The 22,349-nt window shown below is 37.3% G+C and overlaps 1 protein-coding gene across 1 annotated transcript in view; it reads left to right on the top strand.

The window, feature by feature from the left end:
- The window catches only part of SHANK1 (SH3 and multiple ankyrin repeat domains 1), a 3,668,399-nt gene extending 3,646,307 nt beyond the window's left edge, over positions 1 to 22,092 (top strand). Inside the window, exon 26 of the mRNA XM_044059396.1 lies at positions 13,435 to 22,092. Coding sequence (XP_043915331.1) covers positions 13,435 to 14,005 — 571 coding nt within the window. The 3' untranslated portion in view covers positions 14,006 to 22,092. The remainder of the gene's footprint in view (positions 1 to 13,434) is intronic.
- The last annotated feature ends 257 nt before the right edge of the window (positions 22,093 to 22,349 follow it).

Below are 22,349 nucleotides of genomic sequence, written 5' to 3'. Positions count from 1 at the left end.
TATCTTAACCTCATTCTTTGTCTTGTTGGACTTAATCAATCCTCTTAGTTTCATGTTTAGTTTAACTAGAGAGCTCCTGTCTTTATGAGAGTTGCTCTTCCCGAGTTTAGCCATGAATTTTATCCTTTTGTTATATACCCTATTTAGGTTAGGATTCCACTAGAGTAGCTTGTTTCTAGAGTTTGTTTTGGGCTTACTTCTAGTAGGTACAGCAGCCTCTATACAGCTAATTACATGATTGTACAGGCTCTAACTGAACAGTTCCACATATATTGCTGTGACTTCAAGGTTGGGAGGAGCACTGAAATTTGACAAACTATTGTTTAATAGGATATTTCCTAACTCTTACAGGGTTTGCTGGGATTACAGAGTTGTTTTTTATTTTGAAGACAGCTTTGTGGTCTAATCTCACCAATGAGGATTTGACACAAGAGGGGTGTAGCACTCTTCAATACTGACAAGTATCATGTCCAGTTTGTGTGAACCTCTGGTGGGTGTATACACTACCTCATCATTGGTATCTGTGTTAATAAAGTCCAGGAATCATTATGATTGTGAGTTTGAGGCATGTATATTTCCCAGTCTATAGAGAGGTAGTTAGAGTCTCCCATGAATAAGGTATTTGGTTTAATTTTGAGTATCTCCAATAGGTCTATATATGAACTATGGGATTCTAGGGACATAGAGGATGACACATAACATGCTATGATATAGTAAGGGACTTTGTCTATGGTGATTAGCATGTGAATAAACTCCAGGGCATTGTCCTGTTTAACCAACCTAAAGTTATGCTTGTTGCTAATATAGCCCGACTCCTCCACCTTTAATCTCTATCTCTGCTCTACCACAATCTTCCACCTAAAAACATCAGCATTCTTATTGGCATTTGTTTGATACACTGAATGCTCAAACAAGTAAATCTTTAACCTAATAAATTACTCTTATCTATAGCTATCTATCTATATATGTATATATCTGTATCTATGTATCTGTACCCACACAAACATATAACTGTATGATAAAGTTGTTTGGTTAAATACTCATTTACCTATTTGGTTGAATCCCAAATATTTGAATCCAAGTGATTGAAAGCTCATTTCATTACACATTACTGCAGTCAAATTCCAAGCTAATCATTCATTCAAAACTAACTAAGGAAAAGAGCTCTGCCTCCACATCACATTAGTCAAATATATTAACTACTAATTGCACAACCAGAGACAAAAGAGAAACACCACATTCTGGGAGTCATTGCTGTTGCACGTAATGAAACCATAGAAGCAGTGATTTTATATAATAATAATAATAATAATAATAATAATAATAATAATAATAATAATAATATGCAAGTATATCTGCTCTCTAGGTCAGTTGCCTTTATACATACACATATATGTCTGCTTCTGTAGTACAGACATATGTAAGCATCCTGGTTTCACTTGAAACCATCGAATTAACACTACGTCGAGTCTCACATCATCGAGACCATAACATCATAAACTGAAACCACCGAAAACTTAAACCATCGAGATGCACAACATCGAAATATGAAACACGAACACGCACAACACCCTGTGACGGTCCCATGCAGTAAATAAACAATAATCGGCGGCACACGTAAATATCCTGTGTGGCATCATGTTAGCATTGCCAACAAAACATGCCAATAGTGCAAATGTTTTGCAAAAGTAGAGATATTCACTGGTATTCCAAATAATGCATAAGAACGCAATGCAAACATATTCATGAAGGGAACATCAACTGTAAACCATCCTGTCGGAGTGTCATATGTATGTGCTAGATAGTTTAAAATGTCAAATATGTTAAAGATTCTACATATCTGGTGCAGATAGTTATTTAAGTGTTGTTGTAACTTTAAACTTGTAAATATGTATATAGCAAACATAGGCGTGTTGTGATACTCTTCAGTTTAGACTTACGTCCTAATGTTCCCTTCATGAATATGTTTGCATTGCGTTGTTATGCATTATTTGGAATACCAGTGAATAACTCTAGTTTTGCAAAACATTTGCACTATTGGCATGTTTCGTTGGCAATGCTAACATGATGCCACACAGGATATTTACGTGTGCCACCGATTATTGTTTATGTACTGCATGGGACCATCACAGGGTGTTGTGCGTGTTCATGTTTCATATTTCGATGTTGTGCATCTCGATGGTTTAAGTTTTCGGTGGTTTCAGTTTACGGTGTTATGGTCTCGATGACATGAGACTTGACGTAGTGTTAATTCGATGGTTTCAAGTGAAACCAAGCATCCCACATTGAATTAAGTGGACTTTCAATTAAATCAACATCCATATATGTGTGTGTGTGTGTGTGTGTCTATATATATATATATATATATATATATATATATATATAGATAGATGTTGATTGACAGGTGTGTGAGTTCTCACAAATCCAGGGGTTAGAAAATTTGCTCTTTCTCCATGTATGTGTGATCTTGGAGTTAAAATATATAATTAAAAGGGGTCCCTGGCTTCCTACAAAAAATCAATGTCTTATTTTAGTTTTAGAAAGTAAAAGATTGGATGCACAGAGAATGTTTCTTAGTGCATGCATACTGACATGTCAACTTCCCTGTTTTCATTAATGTATGGCTGATGTTTTTGCAATTGATTTTGGGTGTTTTCATTTATTTGTGGTACACCCATATATAAAACTGCAACTTCAGACTTTTTTGAATTGATTCTATTGATTTAATGGAGATAGGCTGAAGAAGGACATGGAGACCATCTTGGCTTGACCAATGACATCACAGAACCAGCACAGGGATAATGAGGCATCTACTGAACCTGGCACTCTTAATACAAAAGCATAAAACCTCTTTTTCTGCTTGCTTGGAGTAGCTTCATTAAACTTGGCACAAAAATCGTAGGATTTGAATAGGTGCTGTGGACCTAAGTAATAAACAGCTGTCAGTATGGGTTATTTGTCTGATGCAGCCACATTTATTACAGAAAGGAGGCATGGTAGAGAAGAAAGAGCTAAGAGCCTAAAACAAAGCAAAAGATAAAAAAGAAACTAATCCTGGTTCAGAGAGTAGAAGTAGCACCATAAAAGTAGGGAAAAGAGCAAAGTGGGCAAGAGCAAACCATTAAAAATAGTTGGGAACAATGAAATGAATGCTGAGGAGGGCCACCACCCTATACTCACAAAAGCAGAATAAAACAGACTCCGTCTTGATGTAAATTTCCAAAATTCCAAATTTCCAAAAGGTCTTGGTGATGATTAGATTCCAGCTGAATATGTGGTATCTGACTAAGAAATCGTTGTTAAAAAATGGAGATGGAAGCACAGGGCATCTTGGGTAATAAAAACATAGGCACAGCTAAGGAAAGTTTTATTCACTGAGCAGGGGGTATATGTCCAGTACACGAGACCTAACAATTAACAGATGCCAACTGAGTTTAAGAGATCTTTGGTTAAAGCTTATTGATATAATCTGCATTCAAACACACAAAGAGAAAAAGATAAGGATAGAAGAATAGCTGATGTCAGCAAAGAAACTGTAGTTAGAATTTTCAAATGTCTTGCAGAAAATGAGTCCAGAGTCCTGTTTAGAAGTTTCTCTGAAAAAAATGGTGGTGGTGACCAGAGGGGGTCATCCTCTTACCATCATCATCCTCCTGTATTGGTATTCTTCTGTCAAGCTCTACCCATTACACATCCACGTCAGCTGGCTGCAGCACCTCTGATTTTAACTTTCACTTCCTTATTCAGACTACCTTTCTCTTCAGTCTCACCTCTCTGATACCGATGCAGTTAACCTGTTCCACTATTATCCCTTCTATCTTAGTTTTCATCTGATGATTTCCCTATTTTTTTGCAATGAATACTATCTTGTCTATACCCAGTTTCATCCCACGTGTCTTTAGTTTTTTATTTCATTCAGCTATGATTTACTGAATCTCCATCTCAGGGTCTGCTTATAGTGATATACTGATTGCATACAGCGCTTTATTGAACTGTCCCCTCTGACCTGTTTGGTATTGTAATCTATCACCAGTATAAACAGGAGTGGGCTCAGAGCTGAACCCTGATGCACATGCAGTGGGAGGCCAACTCTTATTCTGAAAATTGTGTCAATGGGTTCTTGTATACAGCATGCAATGATTCTACCAGTATTCTCAGGACTTACAGCCATTGCAGGACTGCACAGATTGGCTGTCTTGGAATGCTGTCATATTCTTAATTCAAGTTTAGGAATGCAAAATCGGACTCTTTCCTCATCTCCAGCTTCTTCTCAATTATCTGATTGACTGCAAACACAGGGTTGATTGTATTGCATCTTGATATGAATTTGAACTGTTCACCTCCCATTTTGCTTTCTACTACTCTGCACATTTGTTTGGCAATCACCCACTCCAGCACTTTCATGCAGTGTGACAGGAGTTTGATACCACCATATTGCCTGCAGTTGTGAATATCCCCTTTGTTCTTGACCACTTGACAAGAATGATTATTCAACAGTTGTCATGGATTCAGCTCTGTCTCCATAATTAAATGAATTCCCTCAGGAGCCATTTTTCATGTAATGCACTCAAAACCTTTGTAATAACTGCTGTGGCTTCACCTAATCCTGCCATGCCCCCTGATTTCATTTTCCTTCATGTAGTTCATTCTTGTTCTAAGGTGGTCTCTCCTTCCTCTTTTATCATAAGCTGTGCATGTGACCTGAGTTCTTTTTTGCAATCTGCAAGTCACTTTCCAGAAGGTGGAAGAGGTTTACTGATGCACTATTTTTTTTTCCCCTTGCAACTGCTTCCTTAGCCTCTGTGTTAGCCAGCCAGTAAAACCGCTTAGTGTGGTCTGTTATTATTGTGCACCAGCAGCTTTGTACCTTATTTACATAACCGGCTCAACGACGTATCTGTTGTGTCATCTCCACACATGCTGTTTTAAGATGTCGCCATTCTTCTTTAGTTCCATGCATTTCCTCTTCTTCCTCAAGTGCCAGAGCCATGATTATTTCTTTGCACTACTATGTTTTTCTTAGGTCTTCAGCCTAATCTTTATTCACCTTAAAGTCTTCTCTGACCACTGCTTAAGGCTGACTTTGCTCACCAGTGGTATATGCTGGGGACCAACTATTTCACCAGAGATGACTTTACAGCCTCTGATTTCAGCGCAGTAACAATTCCTTACAAGGAGGATGTTTGCATAAGTTGCATGCTGAGCACTCTTGTATAAAAACTTGTGACTGTCTCTCTTAGTAAACTATATGGTGATCACCATTAAGCTGTTTGCTAGATAGAATCTCAAATAGTTTCTCTCTTTTATTATTCCTGTTTCCCCAACAATGTGAAACCAGGCTATCCTCATAACCTATTTTGTCTGGTCCAGTATGAGCATTTAGGTACCCATTACCAAGTCCAGCTTATTTTGTCTTGCTTTATCCAGGAAGTCCTGAAACCATGCCTGAATGTCATCTTTTCCTCAATATCGTAGACCTGCTGTAGGCATAGGTTGAAATGATGTCTCTGTTTACACTGTAGTCTGACTGCCATGATTTTGTCACTAATTATGATGACACCCATCTCTGACTTCAAAGGCTGTCTCTCACTGCAATTCCCAAAGCATTTCTGGCATGTTCTCCCCACTGAGTGGAAGATTCTACATTCTAGGCAAAATGCTTTCACTGCTTTGCCCTTCCATATTTTTGCCTGAATACACAGAATAGCCACACTCCGGGCAAAAAGGTGGAAGGGCAGAGCAGTGAAGTTTGTTTGCCTGGGATTCAGAGGTGGAAACAGACAGTTTGCTTTTGAAGCCTATACTAAATGTAGCAATATAATCATTTTTGTCATATTGGATTTTACATCCTGGTTTGCTCCTTAGAAGCATCCCAGATAAGCCGTTCTCAGCAAGTGGACACCAGTGGACCAATAGCATAATGATCCAGTGCTTGGCATTTATGCTTGGCACACACTGTCCAGTTGGGTCACATGGACCTCCTCCTGCCATTAGCATGGGTCCCTGGCATAGTTTGGATTCTCAGCCCAGTTAGTAGCAGTAACTGCAGTACACCTTTTAAATACATTAGTTAGTGTGATAAAATCATCTAGAGACAATTTTTGCAGAGCTGAGGGGTTAGCTGTAATATAGCCTGCAGCCTGCAATTCATGTTTTCCTGTCTAAAGGCTTCCACATGCCTCAGCTGATGCCTTAAGCGGTTGATTTTAACAACTATTTCCCAATAGGCATCATCTACAGTCTGTGATGCTGTCTTTAGTGCCATTCATTTTGGGTGCTTTTTGTTGGCAGACCTGTAATGCAGCTGGAACTGCAGGGTTGAATTTATTAGCTACCATTCATGAGGTATAAACAGACAGTTTGCATTTGATAGATGGGAGACACCCCACATAGATATGGACAGAGTATGCAAGAAGCACACAGACACTGAATCAAGGATCCTGTGTCTGTGGGATAAAGATCTTAACCATTATGAAATGTATTGACTAACAGAGAAATATATTTCTATGCTTTTCAGAGTAATTGTTACATAGATGTTTTCAGTTTTTAAATACTGTTGTTTCATATTAAACGTTTGCCTCACTGTGTGCTAATTTATATATAAGATGGGAAGCAACTTACTTAAGAAAAAATATTTTTTAATGATATTGTGGTTTACTTTGCTTTTTGAAATGAAGATAAATGTTTTTAATCTGAAGCAATATATATATTAATACCATATGACTATTAGGAATTTTATTGCAATCGATAATTAATACTAGATGCATAGGGTGGTGCCTAGGCCTAGATGAGTAACATTTTTTTAATTACTTGATGTCTTTGACCATTGCTTCAGAACAACCTTACATGCATTGTCTGCCTTTTAATGCAGTAAACATTTATTCTGCAGTGTGTGTGTGTGTGTGTGTGTGTGTGTGTGTGTGTGTGTGTGTGTGTGTGTGTGTGTGTGTGTGTATATACTAAACATTACAAACGTAAGTAAAATAGCAGGAAGAAATGTCTGATTTTGTCTATGTTATGAATTCGTAAACAACCATTTTATTTCCATTTCATATGTAATTGTGCAGTTAAAAAATCTGGTCAAGAAAGTTTAAGTGTTATAATTCATGATGTTATTTTCAAGCACAAGGGGTTACTCAGAAAGAAGCATACTGTGACATGTACTTTGATATATAGTGTAACTGGTGTAACATGACATGGCCCTTACCTTTCAAATTATTAGAGCAAAAATTTTGAATACAGACAAAAATAATGTGATGGCAAATGCATGGACATGTTCTATGTATTATGCTTATAAATTTAAAACGTATATAGAATAGCAAATTTCTGCATTTTCTGAAGGAGAGTCTGAAACTTAAATGTCTGTCATTATTCAGTTATTTCAGTCCTCAGTGATTTGCCATAAAATCACTCATTTTGTGAAGAGAAAGACAAAACTTTGTGGTAAAAATCTGGGCATGAGAGATATGATGTGGCTTGAATAGCCTTATTCCCACATGCTGAAATATACTTGGTATGGTGCCACATAACAATGCCATTCATTCATGAAAATGCTACTGACCATTCAAGTGGATCAAGCTATGCATGGTAATGTGACCTAAGGACAATGGCATGTCATTCGCATGACTGACACTATGTGAGTTCACAGTTGGCTGCAACATAGGCACAACTGGAAGCCTATGCAAAGTCTGCACAGCAAAGTTCCAACTTGTTTTGTTTTATAAATTGGAAGGAAACCGCATGGTTGGACAGTTACTAAGTGGGGAAGAGTAAGGAGAGGAATAGACAGTAGGACAGTGAGAAGAGAGTTGTGGTATAGGATTGGGGAGATGTTATACTTCATTTTGGATAGACAGTTGCCTTTCTTTATTTAAAAAAAAGGGGAGAGGAGAAGGAAACATGAGAAAGTTGTTGAGAGGAAAGAGTATCTATCGATGGGAACCAGAGAAGAAACACATATATATAATGTAGACAAAGTATGACAGATCAGGTATTAAGGGAAAAGGGGGCCACAGTGAAGATGCATAGAAAAAGAATGGATAACTGGTGATGAGGAAGACCGATCTACAAGTAGGGGAGGGGAGTGACAAACAAGGCATGAATGACAACACCATATTTTGAACTTAGGGTGGCATGCTAAGCCTACCCAGAGGAGAACCTACAAAGAGTGGCTGCAATCATGGGGTCATCCCACTACGTGACTGTACTAGCCATTCCACTTTTGTCCCCATCAGCTAACAGACTCATGCTGTGTTTTTAATTAGACCCCTTCACACCCCTCTCTGATGAGGAGCATACACCGTACATTAGAGAAGCAGCGTTGAAGGACACCGGCCAGCCCTTTAGGTCTTCTTCTATAGGGAGTGTTGGTGTTAGAGCACAGAGGTCAATGCAGTGAAAGATACAGAATGGTGTGGTTACCACCTTATGATATCCTGTCCCACTGCTGATCATACAAGAAAAACAAAAAGAGAATAAATGCCAAAAAAAAAAAACAGAGGAACATAATGAAACAAAAAAGAAAGTGAGCATAACAAGACACTTTGTGTTGGCTGGTTGTGGTAAATTGTATTAAGACAGATCCTGGAAGGAGAGATACAAATCAACAAAGACATTTGAAACAGTGACAAGGGAACAACTAGTGTACGACCGTGGATTACTCCAAGATATCAATTCAGTGTAACTGGCACAATACAGGAGAGTAAAGCAGTTTATGGAAGAAACAGTAGAAAGCCAGTGAATCACTAAGTGGTGTGGAAATATTAGAAAACAAATAAATAAATAATAATGATAGTAATAATATTAATAATAATAAAAGTTCAGTGCTGCGGTTAATGGGTTAAGTATAGTTGTTATACCAAATGGAGGCCTCATTGTCACAATTTAGGACAGTAGCACAGTAAAATGAATGAAAAGCTTACATCTACAAAGCAATTGTAGAACTATGGAATAGTTAAACAGTAAAATGCAAAGAAATAAAAATGAGGGCTGTGGTAAAAACGTCATGCATAGATACAGTAATGCAAGCATTACAGTGCATTTCCCCACCACCTTGAAAGTCTGGCCTGACTCCTCTGGTGGCTGTCTTGTTTGCTGCAGTTTCTTCTTGCACGTCAAAACAGAAATAACACATTAATGAGTACAACATGCCAACGACAGCATAAGACATTTATTGCTATACTTTCAGGTCTACTGAACAGTGGCTTGGCAAAAACAGAAATCTTTTTGTAACATGAAGGCTCTTTCTCCCTAATCTCATCTTCCCATTTGTGGAGAAGGTTGTGTGGTGCCTTTGCATATTACTATACTTATGCTGACACTGCTCATCAGAGTGGGCAATGTCCATGATGTCACTTATGACCCTGGCATGCACATGCCAGGCAAGTACTGTACCCAGAGCTTTAGAATCCCCCAGCAGCTCCTCCTTATGTGGTACATCTAGCAGGAGTAATAAAAATTTTCACTCCTTGCTGCACCATACAGTAGCACCGCCAGAGTCAGATTCTACTGAAGCCATGTCCACTCATGATGTGAAGCCCTGGAGTGGAAAGCATACCTCGTTGTGGACAACCAATTTATGTGCTTCAACAGGCAGCACAGTAGCGCAACGCCCATCTATGTCAGCATGACATGATGTCAGTTGCGTGGGGAGGGGTGAAAGTTCAACCCAACACCACAAGTTTATATGCCCTACATTCCCTCAAGGCCTAAGCAAGGCAATAGCAGGTGGTTGTCAAATGTGATGACCTTGGTCATTAGTGAAACTCTATACTAACAAATCTTAGCTGCACAGGTGGTCAGCTACATTTTATCTCAGTGCCTTTACACAAGATAGAATGGGCCTAATGGAATGGATTAGAGGTGACATCACATTGCATTACTGATGTGATTAAGAGATAATCATGCTAAATCACCCCTTTATTATTGTTAAACAATAAAAGTCTCAGTCACCAATATGACAAGAGATTCAATTACAGCAATGAAATTAGAATATTGAAGAAAATGAATATCTGAGTGTCGAGACATAGAGAAAGTGACAGTGCACAGGATTACTGGTAATGCACATCACTATTTCCTCAATGCTCAAGGGTGGATGGCTGCCACACACACATTCAACATGATGGTGCATAGTTTCTGCTAATCCTGCACTTGCCATGGCAGGGCATGAGACGATGTGAGGAGGTTTCTAAGTAAAAAGGTACAATGAATAGGCAGGATATGTTGCAGTCTGGGAGGGTGGAACAGAACCCAGACAGGATGCACAGTTTGGGATGAACATATTGCAGTATTGTGGGGAGAGCAGCTAAGTATGGCACAGGGAATAGGCTGAGTGACAGTGCTGCTGTATGCCTGTCTTCACAATACTGCATAAAGACAAAGAGAGCATGGGAAGATAATAGAGGTGCTAGGCCTGCAGTACAGTGGACACATATTGTTCTATTGGCACATGAGCAAGGGACAGCTGACACATTATGGCACAGTATCAGGACACCTACCTCACAGCAGTACAAAGGGCTGCATCAGTCTTCATCCAACTCCTCTTCCACTGCTGGTACAAATAAGACATTCAGTGTTACAGTTTCACTTTGCTATAACAGTGCTCATAGCACCATGTTATAGAGCAATACACACCTCTCAAATATATTCCTTTATGTCTCTGCATCATATGGCAAGCAGCAGGTGATAGAGTCTAGCCAGATGAGATAGGACTTCAGCACTCCAAACACACATTTGAGTATGTTCAGTGTCTATGCCAGTGAAGTGCTGTACACCATCTCCAGGCTGTCTAAGGGCTATAGAGGGAGGCCATCAGACATAGCTCCAAGGCAGATGACACATCAGCTGTAGCATACAACAATCAACACTATTGTGAGTTGCCTGCTTACTATGTTCAAGAAAATGGACCTTCATGGTTGCAATGTGTTCTCCTACCTACTGGATGACCCTGAAGAAAATTCCTGCACATGAAATGCTAATATAAGTTGCAGGTTTGCTAGATGTAGGAAACTTGGCACATTGCATATAATAACCAGTGCACTGTACACCATATGGCAGTTACTGGAGTTGAAGACCTTATGGTTGTTATAATGGAGGTCATACAGAGAGGGTGTGTGACATGATCGTAACATGGGTGCATCGGTGGCTCCTAGGACCTCAGAGAAAAGGTGTATATCATGGAATGCATTGATTCTCCTTAGCTGTTAGTGGAAATATATACTCCTCCGCATGCATCAACATCGCATCTAGGAGCTGGTATAAAACCCACAAGACAGAGGCCTGCGGAACTCCTAGCATGTCCCCAGTTACAAACAGAATGGTCCTCATAAAAAGGATGAGTCATGGTACAGAAGACTTCATATTCATTGGGAGAGCCTCTCTATGCATCCCCCTTAATTTAGTGTGAGGATGGCACATGTATAGAAGTAATTGAATTATGCCTCTGGCCAACTACGCCTCTGCCCATGTAGTAGTATTTTACTGTGTCACAGTCATGGAGGTGATGGTCTGTTAGTCTCTAACAGGCATGTATGTGATAAGAAAGGTAGTGGAATGAACCTTCAAAGACATTAGCTTCCAAAACAGGCACTAACACTTATTGACCAGCTAAAGATTCTGTATCTTGCATCCAAGCACAAGTGATACACTGGTTTACTGAGACATGAAGGCAGTCAGATAAGCTATTCAGTACAGCTTATCTCAGAAATGGAATATATTTCAGAATTATGAACTATGCTTGACCTTGTCATCTGCATATATGATGGCTCTTTTTAGCTTGTTGATACTCATTTACATACCATTATACAATCATTTTTATCAGATTTATACAAAGCAGTTTTCCCACTAGCATGGCCATGCTACTAGTGTCTCTGAATTGCCCCCTTCCTGCGTGTTGGACTTACCATGCTAATTCAGCTACAGCAGTACAAACACTTCTTTCTGAGTACCCCTGTAGATTTTCTTCTAGATAAAAAAAAAAAAAAAAAAAAAAAAACAAGTCTATCTTATGGAAAAGTATTTAATGCAGCACTGTAGATATGTTTCAGTAGCTATTTCATACTGTTTTCAATAAAGTATTTCTAAAGGGAAATACCAAAATACAGAAAATTTACAAAGGTAAAACTCTGTGCAATAGATCTGAAATTCCTGTCTGTCTCTGGTATTTTGATGAACAAAGCATTGGTTGTCAGACAGTTTCTGAGATTGATCTTTGGATGCAGAAAAAACAAGGTAAAGAAGTGCTTAAGTGCTTCATTTATAAAACAATGTTTATCAGCAAAATATTTTACATTAAACTGTTTTCCAAAATGCCCATCTGTTTAACTGGAATAATACTTTCATGAAAGTCTTCCTGATCTAACACTTCCTTTAGCCATTCAGAACTTATTTTCTTTTTAAGATGTCTTTTGATTATAAAACTGGTCAAGGAATTAATAGTAAACGAGGTTACATCATATAAACTGCACAGCCTTTAAAACAGCTGTCATTGATAATAAAAACATGTAACAAAGAATATATTGCCGAACTATTGTACAAGGAACACTGTCTTTCTTTTTTTTGTAGTTTTTTATAAACATTTTTGTAGGCAGAGCATCTACATAAACTGGTCTTGAAATAAGCATAATATGAAGGCAGAGCAACACATTTCTACTACCACATTTGTCTGCCTGAAATCTATTAAAATAGCCATTACTTTAGGCATCTGTGATGAGTGATCATAACTATGTTACACAAACAGAGAAAGGCAAACTATAATGCTTCACTGAAAATAAAAATAATAAAGCTCATTTGTTATTCTCTGGAGCATTCTACAGGGGATGGCCTTTAAATTGTAAGCCATCTATTGGTCAGTTCTATTCAATTCCATTGACCAAAAATATGTTGATGCAGTAAAAATGAGTTAATAAATGGTTGCCAGTTAGTTATGTGGCTTAATACATTGGAAGCAGAAGGTGGGCAGTGTGATGCGTAACTAATACTGAATAACAAAATACTGGCATGTAAAACAGGGTTTAACTAACAGCCATGTAGACTCTAGGATACTGCCTGTTGGTGATCATCGGCTCTTAGTCACCTGTTTATCAGCTACAGAAGGTATACTGGGAAACATACAAAAAAGAACATATTCTTATCTGCCAAAATATGCCACTTTATCTAAGACAAATTGAATACATGGTGAATTTATATTGCATTCACTATCCTGTGTACTCCAACCCACTACCATCTGCATGGATGAATATTGTTCACCAGTATATTGTAAACCAGTAACTAATCTCACTACTAATTTAAGCTGCAGTATAGAAACTGTAGTTGCCTAAAGTGAAGGTCCAGTGATTTTATGATTTAAGACAATTAGATCATTACTCTTGTGAAAATGTAAGAGCTAGCAGCAGGCATAAGGTACGATTACAAACATGTTTGTTTTCTTATTTGTAGGACCTCTGATGATTTGTCTCCATCCTTGACTTCACCGAAACCTGTAAGCAGCTTTTTCCAGAACTGGCCCAAGTCCCCTCTAACAAGTCCAAAGCACCCCAAAACTGTTGACTTTGATATCCGTCCAGGCCTGAGGCGGGCCCCAAGTCCCTCTACACCTCCCACAGAACGTAAGATTAGCCCAAACCCCCGTCCCTCTTCCTTGCCCATTTTGCCCTCACCTCCAGTGTATGGTGGAATGTTTGATCTCCGAGGATCCCCAACATCTGGAGGAGACCCATTTTCTTCATTCACATCAGGGAGCCGATCCCTATCTCCTACACACTTCCTGCCTCCACCCACTGATAAGCCTTTCGCATCAAAACCCTTGCATTTTTGGACAAAGTTCGATGTTGCAGACTGGCTGGATTATCTCAACTTAGGGGAGCACAAAGAGCATTTCCTGGACAATGAGATAGATGGAACACACCTTCCCTCTCTAACAAAAGAGGACTATATTGACTTGGGTGTAACCAGAGTGGGACACAGAATGAATATTGAAAGAGCTCTGAAGCGATTTCTGGAAAGGTGATTAAGGACTATATGGTTAACTTCTGAAAAAACTTTGCTGTAAACATTCATCATGGAACTTGAATGTACTACATTTAAAAAAAAAATAGGAAAACTGCACAGTGTTTTAATCCAAGTTCTACTCACCAGCTTCAATTCAGCTAGTGGACAAAGGATTTAACCCAGGCTCCAATGCAAATAGTCCAGCAGCAGGCCTGCTTGCATAGCTATGGGCAGACATGGAACAGAAAGTGGATGCTGTTATAGAATTTTGTCAGGGAGGGATGCAAACGTTGTCATGCTGGGTCTGCCATGAAAAAGAAGTGTGTCCCTCAGAGGGAGTTAGCAGGCTGTGGTTGGAGCTGTTAATCAGTTGCAGTATCAGTACTGCTAAATGAATATATTGCCAAGCAAAAAGTGCTAGAAAGATCTGAAACTAGCTCCTTAGGAAAGGAAGACTTGGCTTTAAAGTTGCTAGCCATAATACAGATTGTAGCATAGAAACAGATTAGCAATGCTTTCTTTGTGTTCTACCCAAATGGAGTCTTTCGTATATTTGCTTAGATCCATAGAATCAAAGTATCAAACTTTAGTAGTCAGGCAAGCGAGAGGAGCTGTTTGGCATAAATGTTTTCACTGCTATTACAGTGAAGCCTGAAAATTTCAGATGTATGCATGCATAATGTGTACAATATTTGTGAAAGAATATATCTGTATATAACTATATAGATATGTATATACATACACACACAACCCCCCCCCCCCACACACACACACACTCAGTTAGTGTGATGGTACTGAAAGTGCATGTCTTGTGCGCAAGTGTGTGTGTATGCAATAGAACTGTATTAAACCTTGATAAAACTGATGTCTTCTTTAGGGGCTAATTGATGGTTTAAAATGTTATAAAAATGTCTCATCTAATGTTGTCATAATAACTACCTCAGCTGTTACTTTCCACACAGAGGCCTACATTAACAGCTACATGTTGGGTCAATGGGAACATTCTAGGCTTACTCCATGTATAGATATGGCTAAACAGTTATGTGTGGAAATACAGCACTGTCCAACAGACAACATGGATGTAAATTACTACTTGAAGAGCACCACAAAACCATTATAATATAGTACTGGCCAGCGGGTAATCTAGAAAAAATGTTTTCACTCACCAGTTTAAGAATGGTGGTAGAATTGATGAACACATTAGGCAAAGTTTATAATAACATGCATAAGAAAGGATGCTTTATTTGCAGCAAAAATGGGTACATGAAAATGTAAGTACTAATGAGAAATTAAAACTTTCCTATATTTTACATAGTCTCACAGCAGCCATTAGTATGCAATGAATTGTTGCATTGTGACACAAATGTCTACTTTTAGTGTTCAAGAGTGATGAAGCCTAGCAACTGCTGAGAACATTAAAGTTGTAATATACAAGGATAGCTTTAGTGTTTCTATATGAGCTTGTGTGTGTGTGTGTGTGTGTGTGTGTGTGTGTGTGTGTGAGAGAGAGAGAGAGAGATTCTGTGACACATGCATATACAATGTCAATATTGTTTTTAATGAGAATCCACTGCCTGAAAATTAAGTCATACAGTTTTATTCCAGAAAAACAGTCCATAACATGTTGTAATAGTACTGCATCTTCACACATAAATTCTCATTTACAAAAAATTCCATTACATTAATTTTGGAATATTCTGCTTGGTCAGATGGACTCTTACACTGTAACGATGTATATCATCTCTACATCTGGCAGACAGCTTAGTGACTGTGTATTTACTCTTAATGTCTTATTTATGTTTTCACTCTATTTAAATTTTCATTAACTATTTACTGGGGGCACACAAAGCTCAGACAACTAAAACAGATCGTGAATATCTTAATTAGCAACCAGGTTGTATTGTAAACCCTATTCTATTATAAACGCTAGTGAATTAAAATAATACATTTTCAGGGGAGATATGCTTGGAGTTAAGAATAAGGCCAGTATTATTCTCGATGTGTGTAATCATTTTAAGAAAATTGCGCAACTTACTATACATACATATATGCATTCCACTACTTATTTATATGTCTGTTTATATTACACACATACAAACCGCGTATGTGATTATGCATATATGCCTATATCACATTGTTTTTGACATGTCACATTTCACCAAGTTCACTAATTAAGGTTAACCTCTCAGTTGTAAGGATATCCAGAAAACTATATCTACAAAGTGTTCCACTGGTAATGTTTCCTGTCAGGGAAATGCAAGAAATAGCTACCTGATAAGAAGCACAAGGTTTTATAAGATGGTTCTTTTAGAACTCTGTTTGGCTATTCCATTCATGTTGTACACATAATGAATGAGTGAGAGAGCATTTTGCCTTTTTTTAAATTTAATTTGAAAATATCCTTAAATTAGCTCAGCCTGTGGTTAAAAGATAAAGACTTACTTCAATTTGAACATATCCTTAAATCACTTCAACCATTAGTTAAAAGATAATGATTTAGTTAATCTATCTGCCGTTTCCTTAATACAGTATTGCACTAAATAGGCAATCCATTTTAAAAGTGAATATATTACATACACTGTGAGATAACATTCAGAGAGGTGGACAGATAGACATAAAGAAATGTAAATAAACAGAAACCTATACTGACTGATCTCTAAGTACAGAAATGATTTTAAAGTATCTCATGGCATCCATTTTCCAAGTGATATGGGTTTTAGCATGTAGTATTGCTTCACAGTTGCCACAGCCTGTCTGAATCTAAAGTTAGAGATACCATCTTTTTCATTACTCTTTTGTCTTTATGTTTTTAAACGATAGTGCTTTTGCAGAGTTCATTTGGGTGTGTAACACACAAGCTCTGATTCAAGTAAAGGAGAGGCCTTATGACCTGAAATTTTGTAGGCTTCAGAGAATAGTTAGCTTTCCAAGTTCTTCACTTAAATGTAGTCCATTCAGTAGATACCTGTCGGATATTGGCCTGACTCCAAAGTCCCTACATTAATTTATTTCTTTTCATAGAATTGTGAATAGAGTCTCAAAATCTAGGGTAATCTTCTGGAGATTTATACAATTCTTCAGTTATTGAAAATTGCTGAAGTTTTTATTTAAATAAATATGAGCATCAGACCATTCTACTTTAGGATTCTTTTTTTCAATTTCTTTGTTTATATATTTGCATAATGTGCCTCTGAGTGAGACTAAAGTGACAGTGATTGACATATGTCATTGTGCTATGTCTGTGTTGGGGAAAGTCATGGGGTATGTGATGAACATATTCAGTTAACACTACTCAGAGATGTTGAACTGGAAATGTATGGGTGGCCTACAAGCCACTGTTTATGCAGTTCTTACAGCATCATGTTTTTCAGTTTTTTGATTTTCAGCTAAGTTTTACTAAGAAATGTGAAAAAAATGCAGCAAAATCCCATCACAAAGCAGAGAAAAACTGCATTATACCTCAAAGTAAAATGTAGTCATTGCAAAAAGGACAAGACACTTTTTATGCTTTACTGGAAGGCTGCAGTTATAATTTGGAAAGTTGCTGAAACGTATTCATAATTATGAAATTTAGACAGGTACATTGATGTTGACTACAGCATTTCATGAAGATGTCATATCATTGTGTCACTGCATGCTTTGGCCTTTGTGCCTTCACTAGAAACAGGTATGTATTGTGCAATATGGGGTAAGAAAGACCTATGAATAATAAAATAAGAAGAGAAAGAAATTATTTTGTTACCCCTGTGCACTGAAAGGTTTTTACTGTCTTTGCTGTTAATGTCTTTTTTGTTATTTAGAAAAGAGAGAGAGCAAGACAATTTTGATACACCTATGGCACCAATGGCTTTTTGCAGTCTGTTTTGCTAGTGCCTATATATTAAGTAACTTAGTTTTATTTCTGTGCAGTCTATTTAAGTTAAAGGGAAACAGCTACTCCTTTCTGATTTATAAATAAATGATGCATTAGGCATTTTCACTTAAAATTACTTTTTTGGTTGAATGCTGACCCTCTCTGAAACATTTGTTTTAGTGGTCATTTTTTTTTAATTGCTGCTTTTTTGAAGAAGGTATCCCTGCCTGAAATATAAATTTTTTAAGTTCAGTAATGTCCAAGGCCATGTAACAAACTGCAGCTGACAGTCAAATGTGCTCATGTGAAACATAAAGCCAATGCAATGTGATGTGTCAACCCCACAGCCTAGATGCTGTGCAGTTTGTGTAGGAAATTACATGGTCTAGTGTATAAGTGTAATTTGCCAAGGCTACTGTGTTATTTTTAATCCTAGCAGTAACATAATTATTTTAATATACATTTGCTAAAACTGACTTGACATAAGGAACAAAGTGGGGACCGTGGAGTACCTAGCTGGTCTTCAGTGCCACAAAATATGTAATTCATCTGAAAGTTAACTGTAGATGCCATGAGCAAGCATGGCAGAGCCAATGAGAAGGAACATTTGTGAAACACTCTTTCTACTTTCTGCATTATTTCATAGATGTTCATCCATCATTATAGGTGAAATACTTTTTTCTGTTACTCACAGTGCCACGTCAGGGATACAGATATGTATTGTGGAGTATTTCTAAGGGAGTGTTTTGTGTCTCGCTCCAAGCATCTGCAAATAGCAGTGTTTTTAAGGGCTGTCTAATTCGCTGCTTGATCTTTCCTTTTCAGGAAAGAGATGTTTTAAACATGTGAACAAAAAAGAATGTCTTCCAAATTGTTAGAAGGATACAGAACCATTTTTTGTTAATGTCTGTCAGTTTTGTGCCACTGAGGGATACTTTTGCTATCTACACTTTGTTATGGGGGTATTTTCTTTCACTCAATCCTTTCATCATTGTAGAGTTTAAAGCTATTTTATGTACAGATTATATCAAGTTCCTAGCTTATTTTTTTGTATTGTGCTGTCTTATTTTCTAAGGATACTAACCTGATGTACCTCTGTATTTGTGCACCCAAAGCAGTCTCTGGTGACTTGTGCCATTGGTCTGTTTTGTCATTTCAAGGCTTGTTGGTTGAGATTTCAATGCTTTTTTATAGGCATTGAGTCTATCAGCTTTCTGAAATGGCCCTTGACTTCATGAAGTATTCCTTGGTGGACTCAGTGATGACTTTTTCCAAATGTTTTAGATTCCTTAGGGAAAAAACAGTGCCAAAATATGATGGTAAGATATTATTGCATGTAAATGGCTTTTGAGATAACTTTATGCAGCTTGCAAGGAAAAACATGACACAGCATTACTCTACATTATAAGCAAGCAAGAAATGAAGCAAGGAGATGTGAACTTACTGGTGTAATAAAACAAAAGACAGCCTGTTGTGTATTCAACAATATATATGCTTCAGTAATTAGCTTATAGAGAGCACCAATATATTTGTGATGCTTTTGTTGAAGGATTTGTTTATACAAATACTAGAATATTTTTATTTGGGCTTCACATAGGTTATTCTCGCCCCATGTTGCTACCATTCAAAATGTTTTCATATACAGACTGTATTCTAATTTCTAAAGCTATTTTAATTGCTTAAAATGTACATTACTGAAATCAACATTCCATACTGAAATATAACATTGATTTTACTGTGACTCTTCTGGGTGGCACTTACTTTCCAGGATGTGCTTTTTTCTGTTCTCTGGAAGAGATTTGATTGTTTCACTCTGCTCTGCATTTTATATTAGTACTTTGCCTAACCATGCATCTCTGTTGCAAAAAAAAAAAAAAGGGAAGGGAAAATTAGTGGGCTGATTTACAGATTCAAAGAGTGATGGTACAGAGAGTTGTATCTTGAGTTTGCTTATTTCTATTTGTTTATCTAGCAAACAAAAGGCTGCCATTTTTCTTCTGCTGCTTTATCACAGTATCATGGCCACACTTCCATTTTCTCCTTGTTGCATATCACAGCAATCATGAATTCATCAGTACACAGAGATGCTAGTTCATTTTGTGAAGTATGTCAATACTTTTCCTTATGTAACTTTAAGAAAAGCTGTATTTTTCTTTTTTTTTTTGCTGAACATTAAAGTGGTTTTACCCCTCCTGCATGGCAAACAAAAATCTCTTTCAGTTTGCCTTACACTATGCAGTGCCAGAAAGGAGAAAAATTTGCGACATTTTGTAGGGTTATAGAATGAAGTATTGCCATATAAAGTGGAATTCCTCTTAGACAATATATGTCTGAGGAACCTAGTAGCTGTGAAGCCATGTTCACTTCTTCTGAGTGCTGAGAGAGATTATAAAAGCAGAGGCTTATATCAGCAAATCTTTTTCAGTGTTGTAAGATCGCCATCTGTATGCTGAAATAGTAATCAAAGTCTTATCCAAAACCAGTACATCTGTCCCCTCTTAATGTTAAAACAAACTAAAATGTATTGTGTAGGTAGATCATAGAAGCAGTGAAGTTTGTATCAGTGGAGTCCATTGGTGACTTAATTACACACATTGTTTTATTGAACTTGTGCATTAACTCCACAGTTCTAGGGGCTCCAGGTCAACAGTTCTTTATTTAAACTGTAGGCATAACACTTTAGAGATAGTTAAAAGACGTTATTTCTGAAAAGTGTAGTGGACCAGATTATAAAAAGCTTTTGTTGGACTGCAGAAAAAGCTTATAGCTCACTTCAAGCTAACATGGCAGATACCAAAAAATGTTTCTGTTGTGTTTAAACAGATTGTGACACTGAGTGCGTTGTTTGTGCTTTAAGCCAAACTAGGGAAAACATATTCATCTTGAAGTTATAAGTTTTATTCCATCTACCTACATGTGGATGTTCTCTAACTTTAAGCACTTCAGTTAACTAAAAAGTACTTGTGGGTCACCTGAAAAGAGGCAATTGTGAGTAGTGGGTTTACATGGTTACCAAATAAAACAAATTCCTCATTTTGTCATTTGGAATTCAGTTTTTCACACCAAGAATGCTGGAGAGGCATTTGATGGCTTTGACAATTGGGTAAGTTTCTGGTTTACAAAAGGGAATGCAGATACTGTGAAGCTAAAATAAAATATATTTAAGTTAGATAGTCATACTGCGGATGTGCCTCTTTACCTAACATAACTAAAATCAAAAACTTCAAACTGATAAGGGCAACGAGAAGCTCAGCAAACAATGCTGAAGCTAATTCGCTTAATGGAGAAGCACACTTTGTTGAACATTCTAAATATTTATGAATGCTTTAGTCAGCACCCTCATTACAAGTGCAATTTACAGTTAGTCATAGGCTGAGCAGCTTGATGCTAGGGAACATTCAGCTGTTTTGTGCATTTTTTGAATCTGACACAAAAAGTCTGGCATTTGCATATATCTGAAGGCATAATTCAATATCATTACCTGTCATACCATCACCTGCATTTCAAAGTACAGCACTTCTTTGAATCTGTTAAGAGGGACTTTTTCTCTGCCCCTTCCCGATCAATGTACACTTCATAACTTATCACTTTTACAATGACTGTTTAACTGTGCTATACTTACCTCTCCTTTGTACCTATTTGGTAAGAACACTAACTGCTTCTCCTACAGTAAGCAGTGACTGGACATTGATGTCCCCAAAACTGACAGAGCAATGCATGGTCTTGTTAATGAACAAGGTTTCACAGGAGGTGTTTTACTGTGGTTTAATGGTGTGCCAAAGGAAAAGACTCACATGATGAACCTGATGACATTTTTACAAGAAATGTGCTATCCTTGCAGTTTTAAACCCTCATGTTCATTATTTTCATAAGAAGATTTTTGCTTGATATGCTATATTAGAATATGTAATACAGTTCAGGAATATAACAAAAATGCTGTTGTTCACTGTTGTGCTCTAATAATATATTGTATTTTGACAATATTCTATGAATTATAGCACAGGATAGTCACAAACCAGGTTAATAATCATTGTTATGTAACCTGGTATTAAGTACACATACCTAGTCTGGAATGTCTAATATGCAAAGGTTATATTGTTTGTGTAAATAGAGTGAAATATTTTATGTATTGTTAGACTCATAATGTTGGGAAACATCAGGAAATTTACTGATGAACTCAAGGCTGGACTGAAGAAGAGCAGAATGTGAAGAAACTCAAACAATTCTAAAATAATAATAAAAAAAAAAACTTCTTTGCAGTGTTTTAATTTTCTTTCTTCTCATAACTGTGAATATTTTGCATACTGTTTAAGGCAATGTGGAAATGAATGTTAATTCACATTTAACATTAATTTTATTCTGTAAAAGTTGATTAGTTTCAGCAATACATGTTACAATTCAATTTTCAACTTTCATTTTGTTGTTTTGCTATAACTGGGAAAAGAGCCTTGGCTAGATCATCTGGTAGCCTCAGCAGTTCCTCAAATTGTCACCCCCCTTCAACTCAAAC

This window comes from Protopterus annectens, chromosome 17.part0, assembly GCF_019279795.1.
Source record: "Protopterus annectens isolate FY-2018-M chromosome 17.part0, PAN1.0, whole genome shotgun sequence".
Lineage (NCBI taxonomy): Eukaryota > Metazoa > Chordata > Ceratodontiformes > Protopteridae > Protopterus > Protopterus annectens.
This window is presented reverse-complemented; position numbering and strand designations above follow the sequence as displayed.